This window comes from Mercenaria mercenaria, chromosome 8, assembly GCF_021730395.1.
Source record: "Mercenaria mercenaria strain notata chromosome 8, MADL_Memer_1, whole genome shotgun sequence".
In the NCBI taxonomy this organism is placed as follows: domain Eukaryota; kingdom Metazoa; phylum Mollusca; class Bivalvia; order Venerida; family Veneridae; genus Mercenaria; species Mercenaria mercenaria.
In genome coordinates, this window is record NC_069368.1 from 61,231,571 (window position 1) to 61,247,530 (window position 15,960).

At 34.6% G+C, this 15,960-nt stretch overlaps 1 protein-coding gene across 1 annotated transcript; it reads right to left on the minus strand.

Moving 5' to 3' along the window:
* Window positions 1–639: 639 nt before the first annotated feature.
* On the minus strand, window positions 640–11,474 carry LOC128559060 (uncharacterized). Its single transcript, XM_053550084.1, has 3 exons — window positions 10,969–11,474; window positions 7,182–7,299; window positions 640–2,042 (listed from the first exon to the last, which is right to left on the minus strand). The coding sequence occupies exons 1-3, from the start codon at window positions 11,191–11,193 to the stop codon at window positions 1,552–1,554; spliced, it is 834 nt and encodes a 277-aa protein (XP_053406059.1). The 5' UTR covers window positions 11,194–11,474; the 3' UTR covers window positions 640–1,551.
* Between the last annotated feature and the right edge of the window lie 4,486 nt (window positions 11,475–15,960).

Genomic DNA, 15,960 nt, shown 5'->3' on the forward strand with positions numbered 1-15,960 from the left:
ATAGTCAATTATTCACAGAATAATTGAAATGTATTGCAATAAACTGTTAGTAGAAAACGTTGCTGTCTACGAACTCTGTCGTTGGTATATATCGTACAAACATTGTAATTCTTAACAACGTATGGTCTGAAGTAGAGACTTACCCTAATAAAATCTGGAAAGTAGATCCCTTGGAAGCACCGAGAACAAGGCAAACAGTGAAAATTGCAGACTCGGTTTGATTGAGTATGTTCATAAGCAGTAATGGAAAATGCAACACTGGCCACGCCCCCTAGCACCGGCTTAAGCAGTATTCAATCTTCAAATCTAAATGAATTGAAATCAATGATCCCGAGGGACCAGAAAATATAACAACACTGAGATGAAGTCGGGGCGACTTTTTACGGCCGCCACACAGCACTTAACACCCGCTGTTGTGAAGTAAATAAAATCTGGAAAGTAGATCCCTTGGAAGCATCGAGAACAAGGCAAACAGTGAAAATTGCAGACTCGGTTTGATTGAGTCTGTTCATGAGCAGTAATGGAAAATGCAACACCGCCCACGCCCCCTAGCACCGGCTTAAGCAGTATTCAATCTTCAAATCTAAATGAATTGTAATCAATGATCCCGAGGGACCAGAAAATATAACAACACTGAGCCTTTTTACACAAGGGAAACAATCCGTTTATATAGTGAAATTGTTGAGTGAACACCGTTTTTAATCCTAATCCTGCCCATGTTATATCAGTACAAAGGAAAAGTAACCTGTCCATGATAAATGTATGATTACACAGTTATGCATCTAACAGTCTTTGAAACAGGAATTGATTTCTTCGATTTTCTCATATTTCTAAATATTGTTCCCATACTTTGACGCTTATTTATGGGTAGTTGAGATTGTTCTCTTTCCAGCAGTAGCCTTTTCAACATATTTCACCTTGTGAAATTCTGTGGGTTTTGACTTTTAAAACATCGTCTGTTTGTTGACAAATTTCACCACAAAAATGTCCTACTTTCCCCAGGGCAATCAATTATTTGATCTTTACATAGTTTTATATTCAGGTTGCTAATCCATGTGGCAAGTATGCATGCTTTTCTCATGATTAGAGTTAAAAAGTGCATAGTTTGCATGAGGTTCTAGGTCAATAGCCACCTAAGCCTATCATAAAGTCTTTGCGGAGTTGTCTCCATTCTTTTCCAATATTTCATCCAGGATCATTTTTTCAACTCAAATAAGTCTTTTTCAGGAAATGATATTTTAATATTTTCTTCAGTCTTTGTATTGTGATGCAGCTAACTACACATATATTTAATATAGATAGCTTCTACTTGAAAGTTGTATTTTCAGTTACAATGCCTATCTGAAGCTATAATGAATTACGTGCACTGATATAATACATAAGCATTTTTGTTGTATATGACCTGCAAACCTGGAAACTACAAACAAAGCAGTTTAAATGTATTTTAGGATACATTAAAACTGTTTTTTATACTTTCCATTTAGAAATGCTAAGTTTATTATGTATTTTACGATACATAATAGACTTAGGATTTCTTAATGGCACATGACATTAAGCCAAATGCATCTTGCACTCCAGCATTTTCTCATTCCGACGAAATACATTTACATTTCTTTTCAGATTTGGACCAACAGCACTTCGTTTCAGAATTTCAGAATTTTCATTGTCATGGAAAAATCCTCGTGAATTCATCAAATTACGGACATACTCAAATGGTCTGTTGTTAACATGGGAATATCCTATTTGTCCAGGTGTTGCCCAACTTAGAACTACTCCTTCCCTGGCATGATTAATAATATTGCTTATGAAAGTACTTTCATATTTTTGAGGTATATGTTCAGCTACTTCAAGACTCAAAATCCAGTCGTAGACTGGTATTCCATATTGTGGAATTGAAAGATCAAGAAAAGTAACCTGACCGCCACTTGTTTTTTCACAATATGGTGCACCATCGTATGCATCGAAACTCTTAACTTTCCCTGAATATATTATACGTTGTTTGTAAACACCAGGACCATCTCCAAAACTTCCAACATGTTTATCTGAAATGTTTAACAAACAGAATCCGTTCTTATGCTAAGAAGAAGTTTGCTTTGTTTTGTTAGACGAACTTAGGTGAAGTGAACCGTATTTCAAAGTACAAAAAACTACTAAATCATGAGATATTGAATTTACATTTTAAGAAATGAAATGTAAAGATGTTGAAAGGTTTGAAGTTCAAGACCATTGTTTTGAAAAATCTTACGAAAGATGAATTACCGAATAGTTATATTTTGTAGTTATTGCATGTCTTTGTTGAAGATAGCCTTAACTATTCTTATGTCTTGGTTCAATTACAAATTCTTCTGATGAGTAAGGAAGGGCATAAACTTAAAACAACAAAGTCGTTTGATTTGTTATTTGAGCAAGAAGAACACTCAAAACAGCCCTATTTTAAAAAGTTCGGAAAATACATCAGACAAGTTTCTTAAAAAATAATTATATGCGAACATAAAATGGGTAAATGAAAGATGGGGATGTTTGGGAAAGTGAAAAAAAGGGTAAGGATAAATATTCCTTGCCCTAAAACCGCGGTGTCCCTACACGGCAAATCACAGCAGAGCATGAATGTAAACAACACACAAACGCGCGCACGCACGCACGCACGCACACAGTACGCATGCACTCACGCACGCATTTACACATACACCCAAACCCATAAACAGGAAACAACAGCACTTTAATTTTTATTCGTCAAATATGACTTTCCTTCCGATTTTGATGAAACTTGGTCCCACTATTGCGCTTTGGTTCATATTTATTTTTCCGTCGTCTTGGCAACAGTAAGTTAGCAGTGAACATTGCAACTTAGGGCGCCAAAATGCCCAAAATCCGCCGTAATAGGTCTTCTCAAATATCTAATTAAGATTGAAAAAAAAAGCGAAACTTCACAATATGATACTTGATCAAATTCGTTTAAGGACTAGAGTGTCTACAAGCACCACATTAAAACGGACATTTATAATTTGATTGAGCAACCCATTTCCTTTTGATATAAAATTTTGAAAAAAAAAATCGGCAAATATATGCAATAAATGACATCTTTAAACAAATACAGGCCCATTGAAGGTCTGATTTTCAGCACAATTGATCAATTAGCAACTTTAATGTCAAATAAAAAAGGGAACGTTTTCAGATTTTCACAATATTGTATTGAAGACAAACTGTCCTTCCGATTTTTGGACGTAAAACGCAACGTTTTATCGACGTTGCTTATTATTTGCATCGTTGCGCTTTGGACGCTCGTATTTTATCTTACTTCCATTTCAACGGTATTCATGAACCGACAACTTTGGGGAATTATTATGCATCAGTCTTTCTAATATTGACGCACTACCAGTCATCGGGGTTTCACGCAAGGTCAGTTTCCTTCTTTTTTAACTACATGTCGCTACTTAACTGACCGCGATACATGAAACGTAATTTTGACATCACCGATCTAAGAAACATGTTTTTTTTTTATTTCTGTTCATTTAATTTTCCGTTTTTCTGTCTCTTTCCCGCTGAATTTGCAGTCAGCGTTCTTAATCGCCAAAATGTGTGTCAGTCAACATTTCCTGACGTAACTGAATCGTGTCTCCGATTGTGTACTATATCTCGCTCTTGTGTTAAGTCAATTAAGTCCGTGAAGACCGATTGATACTTCATTTTCCCCGCCCTTCATTCGCACGAGCACTCTGTCTGACACGTGGCGCGTATGAATATATCAGTAATGGCTGTTTCGCATAAGCACCAAAAACTGAACCGAGAAGAAGAAATAGCATGAAGTTAAATGACGTCGATGCAGGCCGAAACAAAAACATGCGTGAACTTAGTAAAGTTGTCTTGCATGTAGATCACTTTGCTCTCATATTAGTAATTGTTTCTATGCTGCACAACTTCTTAAAACAGCTTACAGAATCATCGTGCAATTCCGCACAAATCGTATGTTAATAAAGCAATGGTACCAATTTCATTATCCGATGTCGACGGAATTGACATATCTTCATTTTCCATATTAAGGAGATATCTGCCTCATGTATTTTAACATATTTGTGAAGCACTAGCCGATTCGGAAACCTTTTTTTCACAACAAAATGTGCGAGTGTCTAAGAAAACCAACATCATAATATTCCTAACAGTCATTCTCGATTATGATTATGTGAAATCACTAATGTTGCACACAATCATATTTACTGCAGTGCTACTCAAATGTTTTCTCTGCTAATACGTGGCCTAACATGTATTTGAACTATAATTGTTCAATTTAATCGCTTATGCATCAATGCAAAATTAAACTGTAAAACAACGCGTACATCATTTTTTTAAAGTATCTGCATGTGTATCTGATCTGCAAGATTAATTTATCGTCTGTTAGTTTCCAGTCATATTTTACCCCTAGATTAATGTAAATAATAGACATGCCTATCATAAATGAGTGGATTTTTGTAGTTAGAAGTATTAATGACAAAGCCAGCATCGTTAAAAGAAAATGTTTTAAAACTTATATTACGCTGAAGTAAAAAAAAGTGACTTGCGAAATATTTCACAAATTACACAAGTCTTAAATTATAGTTTTAATATTATGGAGGCAAAAAAATCACAAGTTGTTATTTTCACGTTTAGCCATTTTAGGCACTGGTCTCCAGATGTTCGCTTGAAGTTCGGTCATGTTTTGAACATTAGAACACGATTGTTTTGTTTCTTATCTGTCTTAAAACGCCTAATCATGAGAGTAGTTTTAAAACCTTAAGAAACATAGCAATAATTCTTAATATCTATTTTTTTTTTTTCATTTTTGTTGTCGTACGATCTGGAGATCAATACGTTTAAAACAGGTTTACTAATACATGTACTGCGTGAAATCATTATTCCAAAAACGGATAACTAAATTTCCTTAAGTCATGTCCAAATAAATCACAAGTCTTGTCGGCGTCAGGGCATGAAGGCATGACACATGTTTGTTTTAATGAAGTCTTCCGATACCAAACTGAGCTAGATCGCTATGTATATTTTCGTACATTGTTCGGAAAATTCTCCTAATGTTTGGTTGAACACACCTACAGATTTAAACGTCAAGATCGAAACGTAATGAAAATCCGGCTTGAATATGAGTATGCGTAAATATCTTCTTGACAGATACGGGAGCAGATGTTTCTTCTTTGTATTTTGGCGGGAAAACAGCACGTGCCTTTCATGATATTCTTCGGTATAAAAATTACGTATATTTCATGTTATTGTAAATAAAATGCTCTACAACCAAATGAAAATGCATGCTTATGAGCTTGAATTTATATCATGTCTGTTCGTCCACCACAGGTTCTTATAATTTCTTTTGATTTGAATTCTTAATAAATTCATGGTTTCAGCAATAAGAAAGGATTTTAACGTTTAAACACTAACATATACTTGTTTCACTGGTTCCTTTGACTCACTTCTTGAAGTAATTTGGCGAATCTTCGACATTTTTGAGATGTAGAAAGGGAAAACGGTAAATTCTTCAGACATCGGTTATCACAATAGACCTCTCCATGTTTCGTTTTTTGTACTCTTAATACAGGGGGAAGTGCGGTTGGAAGAAAATAAGAAAATATGGGTGGTGTTTTTCTTTTCTTCACAAAGTGCCTTCCGACACTCCCATACAATTGATTCTGAAACTGTCCTTATAACATTCACTTATTTTTATCAACTACATGTACGTATGCGCACGATTCGATATCAAAGTGTACAATTAATTTACTCTTATTCATATGTGTTTATTATGTGTTCTCCTTGTAGAATGAAGAACCAAAACGTACATAGCATCTAACGTCAAAACGTTGAGTTATACGTCCAAAATTCGGAAGAACAGTTTGTCTTCAACACAATATTGTGAAAAACTGAAAACCTAAAGTTCCGTTTTCTATTTGACATTTCATTTGCAAATTGATCACTTCTGCTGAAAATCAGACTTTTAATGGGCCTTTAGTTTTCTAAAGATGTCATTTTTGCGTATATTTGCCGATATTTTTGTCAAAGTTTTATATAAGAAGGAACATGGGTTGATTTCTTAAATGATAAATATCCGTTGCACTATGATGCGATACCACTTATAAATACACTAGTCCTAATATAAATTAAATAAAGTTTCAAAATGTAAAGTTTCGCTGATTTTAAATTGTAATTAGGCATTTTTGAAGACAGAAAAAGGCGGATTTTGGGCATTTTGGCGCCCTAAATTGCGACGTCCATGGCGTCATCACTGATAACGTGTTGTTGACAAGAGCGCGGAAAAGTATTAAGGAAACATAATGATACAGTTGGACCAAGTTTCATCAAAATCGGAAGGAATGTCATATTTGACGAATAAGGTATCGGCCCTCCTTAAAGACACCACAAAGAAACGAACCGTGGCCAAAAACATGATGAGCATCTAACCTCACTCATATTAAAAGCAGATGGTCCTACTGTTAGTGAAGACAAAAGAAACGCAAACAATAAACAAGATGTTAATGTGAGCACAGTCTTGGAACGGTCAGTAACGTAGATAAAGGAAGCTTCGGGTTTAGAAACGTTTAGAGCATGTCACCCACGCACTTACCCTATCTTCAACAAGTTAGACAATACAGTGTAAATAAAGCAACTCCATGCTGACAAATGCCCTAACATTAGTGACAAAATACTAAGAAGTATATATAAAACAAAACATATTGGAATATAACTTTTAAAGGCACGTCAAAAGAAGCTGAAATTTCCACTGCCTCCGTCAATTCTACCGGATATATGACAGAAAGCTTCCTTATCTCTTCCATCATCGACTCTTTTGCGTTTATGAGCCCCCTTCCGTTTACTATGAGTGAGTTTGCTTTAGGTCATCCCTGGGCGGTGACGCACTGTATACCTACTTGTCCGTTTGCTTGGTCTGTGTGATATTCAATAGCGGAAAAAATGAAATATGATGCCTTTTCTTCACATTTAATAATTCTAATCCAGTTGAGTAGCAAAAACTGATGTAAAAATATGTCATCAGAAGAGATACTGCACTGTTGGCGTTAGTAACTTCTTTTGAGCATTTTGCGATGTGCCGTATGGTATAATATCTAATAGTACATTTTAAATTCCTGTAATATGCTAATAACTTGGATAGTAACATACTATAAAGCAATGTGATCAGCAAAACAAACCTTTAAAGAAAAGTATCAACGCATTTACTAGTCCTTCATCGGTGACGTGTTCTGTTTTTGTTGCCTTTGGACACCAACCGCCTGTATTGGTAGTTTCCTCGTCCGCATCTTTAATTAACTGGTAAAAATAAAGCTCAAGTATTAAAGCATTAAAATAAGAGAAAGACAATACAATCTAAATTTTGGCGTTTACACGTAATGATTGTTTTTAATTAAGTAAGACCTATTTCCTGAAATTATTCATGGAAACCATTACGTTCTTGTTAAAAAGCATCATCAATTGACGCTTACATTATTTTTTAATCTTGCAAAACATTAAACCAAATATTAAATGCGACTTAAGGGGAAGTGCGAGGTTGGCATGCCCTAAACGCGTTCAAACCCCGAGTTTCCTTTATTTAAGTTACTGACCGTTCCAAGGCGGTGTCCCTAACTGGTTGTTTTGTCTGTCTTGTATTGTCTGTTGCGTATATTTTCTTGTTTGTTGTAAGCGTTTTTCCTCCGCCCCACGACCCCTATTGCCCTCTCTTTTCCCTTGCTTTTACGCTACTTGTTGGATCTCCTCCACCTTTACTTTTAGTAAGTTTTCGTGGCACCCCTTTGTTTTGGCAGCCGAATCCCAAGACGGTACTTGATTGTTTTTCCTACGTGTTTGGGTGCGTTTATATGCTTGTGAGTCTATAACGGTGACCTATTGTTTTCTTATGTGTTGCTTGTTTGTGTCTCTATGTTAGTCAGTTGATCGCAGTTGTGTGTTTATCTTTGGTACATAAGTGTCTGCGCTATTGTGGTTTACGTTGCAGTGCGACTATTTTTAAACTTTCCCCTTCGGATTCCTACCTCACCCACATCCCCACCCTACCCCGGCCCAATTTCGCTCCTTGCCGTTTCCTTCCCATCCATCAATATTTAGCATAATTAAATATGTACTTGTTGGATGTTTGAAGCAACCCGTCTGCAATATTTTTCCATTACAGCTTCTTTTTGTTGTGGGACTGCTGTGTAAATGCGTGGCTCAGGGGCTGTGTTTGTGGTGCTCTGTGTTTCCGAGAAATCTACCCTTACCTATTATCGTTTGATATTTGATCCTATATCTGAAATTATTTAATTAAGAGATGATAGGTGTTGCACTTTCCACTACTTGTCACGAACAGACCCTAACAAGCCAAGTGTGCTATAAGTTGGCCCAAAGGGTCTAACAAATTACAAGTTACCTTAATACCTACTGGTCAAAATCCTCATACATTGTATTGGTAATTTTGTTCACAAGAACGATATGAATGTAAATTGTGTGACTGTTTAAAGCCGAGAAGCTGTCGTAAAATAAATATAACCTTTTTATATAATTCAGTGTTTGAGAGATTCTAGTATGTCATTGGCGAAGTCTGAATCTAAACTTGTAAGAAATTTAGCGCCCTACTGATGGAAGTAAAACAAAAAATATTGCCAGAAAATATCGAGGCGGTGCTAATGTCTAAATCAATTAGTTTCCTATATGTATAGTTGGATAAATTCAAAACTATGCTTTCTTGGATGTACTATATAAAACTATCCGGTTTTATATTGCGTACCGGCAAATATATAAATTATCATTAGGTCAATAGGTAATAATCCATAAATTGTGAATCTAATGATTTCTATGTTTACACTTTGTTTAATATCGTAAATATATGAACAGTTTGTCATTCAACACGTTAAATCAGATGGATCGGTGACATCTTTAATATTTGGTTTTGATCAAGGAGATGCTGTTTGTGATAAAAGTCACATTATAATTCATTTTATACTACAGCAACTTTTGAATACTAAACAAAGTTGGATTGCTATGATTTTGTTGTACTCTTCAAAGTTTGTCTAGTTTTGTTTATGAGACTTTCTGGTCAATCAAATGTATTGGTTCCTTTTCTTAATAATAGTCTTTCTTTGCGACCATCCTGCATCTACAATGACCTCTGTTACTTTTATGTTTTTGGCACAAGTTGTGAAAATAATGTCATCAGATTCTGCTTAACGTAATAAAAGAAGGTTTTGAGGAATCGAAATTTTATGTACGATGTACTTTGTGTGAAATGTATCTGAAATGCTTGTTACAAAATTCAAATACTCAGTTACCAACTCCAAACGCACAACCCTCACAATGTAAGGACTCGTTTCTCCTAGAGTATACTACCCTTTACGATGTCAGCTCTGGTTCAGTTGTTGTCAGTAACTTATACGCTTGATTGTTTTAAAGAATCTTATTAATGATTTTGGTAAGTATTTTGGTTGTCAGTATGTCATTTCTCAAAGAATTCATACAAATCTGAACTGTTCGCCACTTATTCGTGCTCTAAATTTGTTCATACACGAAACAATTCGAATTATTATTCTTGAAATTGTGTTCCTATTTATAAATGATTTTAGAAATATGCAAAATTGTGGGTAATGCCATGTTCGTAACAACGAGATAAAAAATCATCTATAAGCACTCTCAGAGAAGGGAGGTATCCCCTCATATATCTAGAAACTAAGACCAAGACCTGCACACAGAACAAATGTCCCGTCCTGTTCCTTGAAAGTTAGATCAAAAAAGGTCCCATAGGTCCCAGTTCGTACCTATATTTCTTAAAAGTCCAGATAAAGACACTTGTGAAGTATGCATTTCAATTGTAATGTGTTTAAAGGTCCCATGTGCATAGTTCAGTTATTTACCTGAAATTCTTCCAAACAACGATCGTTTTAGATAAATTTGAAGAATTTTTCTGTGTGAATATTCTGACTAGAAAATTGCTCATTAATATGAACACCGATTTGAATGACTAAATAATATATAAAAAATTATGTCTGTGAATAACTAAGGACAGGATCCTTTAATATGTGCACTTTTCAAAATGTTTGCTTGTAGATATTATTTCAATATACTCAGTCTGTTTTCAACGGGAAGGTACTAGCTAAAAATACATAAGTGTGACACGTCCTCGATGACGGTATGTGTTTTTTTCTTCAAATAATAAATAATGTGAAATTTACCAAAAATCTCCGAAATAGATAATTTTTGGCAATGGGAACCAGATATTACTACAGCGAATTTTCGTTGAGTAAATATAATTCAGTTTGACAGGAAAACTAGACATTCTTTATCAACTCGATGGCTACTCAACATTGTGCATGTACTGGCGAATATTACATGTCATAGCAAAATGCAATTATCATATCTTGCTCAATAGGTCAATAAAGTTTTTCTGTGTGAATATTCTGACTAGAAAATTGCTCATTAATATGAACACCGATTTGAATGACTTAATAATATATAGGAATTTATGTCTGTGAATAACTAAGGACAGGATCCTTTAATATGTGCTCTTTTCAAAATGTTTGCTTGTAGATATTATTTCAATATTCTCAGTCTGTTTTCAACGGGAAGGTACTACCTAAAGATACGTTAGTGTGAAACGTCCGCAATGACTGTATGCTTTTTTTTTTTCTTTTTTTTTTCAAATAATATATAATGTGAAATTTACCAAAAATCTCCGAAATAGAGAATTTTTGGCAATGGGTACCAGATATTACTACAGCGAATTTCCGTAGAGTAAATATAATTCAGTTTGACAAGAAAACTAGACATTCTTTATCAACTCGATGGCTACTCAACATTGTGCATGTACTGGCGAATATTACATGTCATAGCAAAATGCAATTATCATATCTTGCTTAATAGGTTATAATGCTGCATTTAAATATCTCAAAGCCTTTCTGTATTTTGTAGAAAGAGGGAGAGATAAACATTTTAAAATCTAAGACGTCTTACCTCACATTCTAATTGACCAACTCTTTTCCTTTCATAATTCAACATCGTTGAAAGTTCATTTCTTTGTCTTATCAAAATCTGCAACAATCTGCTATCGTTGTTTTTAGCTAAATATAACTCTTCTTGTGATTCATCCTGATGCGAGATCGACGACCACAGATAAAAAAGCAGAACTACCGATAAAAATACAGCTGCTGTCCCAGATCGCTGTGCATTATAAATCATATTTTTAGATATATTTATTTGTTTTAATTGAAAAATATGCAAAGATCCTGTTTAATTGATAAACAATGTCTAATATTTACGTCTATTCCATTTCATTTACATTTAAGAATTAAAATGGTTGTTTGCCGTCACGGTCTATTGTGTGCACTTAGCTGAAGTTCCGATATACTATTTTTATGTACAGTACAACTAAAACGCATATTGACGTTATACTTCTTTTAATATGGTTTGTATATTGAAGCGTTTCAGAAGCACTGTTTTTTCTTTCTTAAAATGTTAAATGTATTTGTTCGAAATAGATCGAAAACGGACCTCAAGCGTATGCTTTCTTTGTCAATCTTAGAAGTCAGAATCAAAGATTGTTCGGCTACTTTGAACTGGTTTGGAATTTCAGTCAGTTTGGCTATACGTTTGATAGTCATAAACAAGATGTGAATGCTCGTGTTGTACGCATCTCAAAAGTTTTTTCTGATCGACTGCTATATAGGCTAATTATATCCAATGCGATAGTTTTGGGAAGTTTTGTCAACGGCCTTTTTATTGATACCTTCGCAGGCATTTTGTTTCGGCTTCGGCCAGTTTTATATGGTTGCCGGTCGCGTAATGATATAGTCGATTTATTTGATAAATCCAGATAGTAAAACATTTGGAAGGACTGTCAAGCGATTTTGTAATAAGTATGATCTTTGAGACAGGTAGTCGCATTTCGACTGTAGTTAACCTAAAGTTCAACAAATTTATTAGAAGTATTTTAGCGTGTGCAGTTTTGTACCTCGTATATCTTTCGTTACAATATCCGCTAGACTAGTCCTCTGTGCTCCCTTTGCATACATAGAAAATGTCTTCGATTTTGTTGAATAGTACCCTTGACCCTACCACCCCAAGAATGTGAAAGTGTTCTTAGTCTAACAAGTAGCATGCAGTAGATATGACAGATCTCGTTACAGATATACGACTACATAATATTGTTGTAAAGAATATATATACTTTATCTTCATATATCTATTGAGCATGTCCAAGGATTATCACATGCTTTTCTATATATCTTTTATACTTAATCGATTTGTATAAATCAGGAAGGTATAAACTTCTACTGCTAAAATCGGACTAACATTATATTTGTATAGATTAATAAGAAATGCATAAATATCTTTCTTTTTCAAAGGCTTGTCAATATACATTCAATGCATAAACTGTTAAAATAGTCACACTCTTAAGTCCACATTCTACTAAATACATTGACAGAAAGTTTTTGAAATTGAATTTTTATTTTAAAATTCATATAAGCATGTAACTCACTATACTTCAGTATTAAAAGAACTGCAGAGACTTATATCACTGAAGTTCATATTCGAAGTAATGTTCATAAGATTGCTTTTCATTAACCCTGATTTTGAGACTAGTAGATCAATAGCGCTGTTCTCGTCTTTTGTTTTTCAGAAAAATAACAAGAACGATTCTACTATGGGTTCTCTTCCTGTACGTTTCCTCCCACCTTATCAAATACAGACATGAATTATTCAGGTAAATGAGTGGCGAGTGAAACATATTTTTCATACTGCTTAAAGGTTCCTATTTTGCCAGTTAATTTTCTTTTTACCCACCATTTTTGATGATGAATTGCAACTTAAATTGGTGGAACATTTCAACTGTTGTTTTTAATGTTATGTATATGTCATCTTCCACCCACCGCCCCCCACCCTTAGGCATCTTTTATTAGATTGGCTGATGACTACACTTTCACTCATAAAGTTTCCTTCAACAAACCAAAATCATTTCAACAAGAGACCCTCTTTTCCATTTAATAAGTCTAGTTTCTCATCTGGTAATAATTCTGATACAGGAAGTTCGCAAAAGCTAATTTTTTTAGGTGAAACACCTGCTGAAAATACAGATAATAAACCTGCTGAAAAAGCCTTGTCTCTCTCAATTGCAGTTATTGCAAGAAACCTGGACACATTTACTCGCAATATTTTTTCTTTAAAGAAGAAGCAGGGAAGAGATGAGGCAAGAACTTCAGACCTTACCTCTTTGAAGTCTAAACCCCAGCCTTGTACTGAGATTTATACTGTTATTAGGGTCAAGGACACCGATTCGGGTCCTATTATGAAGGTTTATGAGCTATTTATATCTGACGGTTCTATATCACTTATCAGTGATTCTTCCCTGTCTACTCCTATTAAAGTCCGAGGGATACTGGAGATTCTCACTCTCCTGATCGTGCATATGTCCTGCCTTTTTCTGAGAAGACTTTCTGAGAAGAATACAAATGTACTTATCCAAGGGGTGGAGTGCGGTTTTGTTTTTGTACCCCTCCATAATGTTTAAATAAAGCCTGATTTGGTTATTTGCCCCGTGACTGCGGTTATAAGACCTGATTCACAATTAAAAATGTTCACTTATTGTTAAGAAATGACCTAGTTGGAGGTAAGGTTGTTGTAAATATGACACACCTTGTTTGGATCTAAAACCTTATCATGTTGATCCGGATATTCCTGACCTTTACCCTTCTTGTGTAATTACCCGTTCTATGGCTAAGAAAGCCATTGAGAGTGATCTTGTGTCAGACATTGATTTGTCTGATACTTTTATCAATGAAACATTTAATTCTGAGACAAATTATTTGTTTCTTCAAATCTGTCTGTTCAACAAACAGTCTCTGACAACTTCTCTGATCATTCTTTCTTTTAATGGCCAAGGTCATAACTCGCTGTCAAGGTTGCGGCTTATTTAGGAACAAAAAATGATCCTGACGTTTCATTATTATCTCAAAAGGATGTTAGCGTAGAAGAAGCTTCACAAGCCACTGTCAGCTTTTTTATTAAACATTGGATTTTGATGAGAAAATGGCGGCCACAAGATGTCCCTGCTGATAATCAATGGACTGTTAGTTATCAAATTGTGGTCCAAAAAGTTTAACGTTAGGAAAATTCTTTCCCTGGCTCATGGAACAGCCATGTCAGATCATTGCGGTGTAAATAAAACATATCACAAACTCTTGAATCATTTTTCGGGGTCTAATTCAAAATCTGATGTGTGCTGATTATGTATGTCTTGTCACACATGTCAAATGTTAGGCAAACCAAATCAGAAAATACCTTAGGCACATCTTCAGCCAATACCCGCATTTGATTAACTATTCAGTAGAATCATAGTACACTGTGTTAGTACCTTGCCTAAGACCAAATCAGGGAATCAGTACCGTCGACAGTTATGAGTGCTTCAACAAGATTTCATGAAGCTATTCCTTTAAGGAACATTAAAGTTAAATCCATTGTTAATGTTTCTACTGTTTTTTTTTCACATTTGTTGGTCTCACAAAATCTGTTCATTCTGACAAAGAATCTAATTTTATGTCTAACATATTTCAAAAAGTACTGTGTAGCTTGGGCACAGAACAGTATAAATCTTCAGCCTATCACCCAGAAAGTCATGGTGCCTTAGAAAAATGCCATAAAACATTTAACAGTATGATCAGAACATATTGTTTTGATACAGAAAAAGACTGGGATAAAGGTATTCATATTTTGCTATTTGCGGTCAGAGATGCTGTACAAGATTCACTTGGCTTCAGACAATTTGAATAAGTGTTTAGGCATACTGTACTTGGACCTTTAAAATTATTTAGAGAAAAAAATATTTCAGAAAATGACAGACCTAAGTTATTAAAAGCTTTTGAATTGGCACATTTAAATTTACAATCTACTCAAAACAGAATGAAACTAAGATATGATCAATGTGCTGAGGAATGAACTTTTAAACCAGGTAATAGTTTTACCTATCCCTGCTAAACCATCACAAGCTAGATATTATTGTCCTAATACTGTTTGAAAAGAAGTAAAGTGATCATAATTAAATCATTAACACTCCTCGGAGGCGCTAACAAAAGCAGCTGTGTCATATAAATATGTTAAAAGGATACATTGATAAAGATATATCTGTCCCACATCCTGTTATTGTTAGTGTACCTGTTCGTGAGGAAATTGAAAATTCAACTGAATGCTATTTTCGAACAAAATAACATGACTATCAATGATTAAATAAACCTTCAAAATTTAGACATTCTACAACACCTGGCTGAAAATCTTTCGTATTTGTAACCTAAGCATAAAGAACAACTGAAAAAGCTTATCAATGAATAGAAACATTTGTTTCCGGATGTACCTTCAAGAACTATTAATATTTTTCAAGACATGGAATTTACAGATTCTACTCCAATTAAACAACATCCATACAGAATGCACACACACACACACGCACGCACGCACGCACGCACGCACGCACGCACGAAGACATAATCAAGAGATTAATCTTAAAGAAGAAATTCAAAAATTGTTGGACATTGATTTTATTGAACTAAGTAGCAGTGAATGGAGTTCTCCATGTATTATTGTTTTAAATGTGACAAACGTTATCGTGAATGTACAGATTACAGGAAAGTTAACAGCGTCACAAAAACTGATTCGTTTCTAATACCTAAAATTGATGATTGCATCGATAAAACTGTACAGGCAAAATTGTAACGAAATTTGATTTGTTAAAAGGATTTTGGCGAGTTCCTCTCACAGAAAAAGCTAAATAAGTTTGGCCATGGTTACACCGTTTGGATTATTTCATTACAAAGTTATGCGATTTTGTATAAGAAATTCGACTGCAACATTTCAACGACCTGTAAATTTCATCAATTTGGAACTTAAAGGATGTGATGGATACATTGATGATGTCATCATACAACACGACACTTGGCAAAGTCATCTACAGTCCATC

Excerpts from the sequence above, each read along its gene's own strand:
- LOC128559060 (XM_053550084.1), bottom strand. The coding sequence starts at position 11,193 with ATGATTTATAATGCACAGCGATCTGGGACAGCAGCTGTATTTTTATCG. Across the intron at positions 7,300-10,968 it reads TTGGTCAATTAGAATGTGAG|TTAATTAAAGATGCGGACGA; the intron begins GTAAGACGTCTT and ends TATTTTTACCAG. Across the intron at positions 2,043-7,181 it reads GTTGATACTTTTCTTTAAAG|ATAAACATGTTGGAAGTTTT; the intron begins GTTTGTTTTGCT and ends TAAACATTTCAG.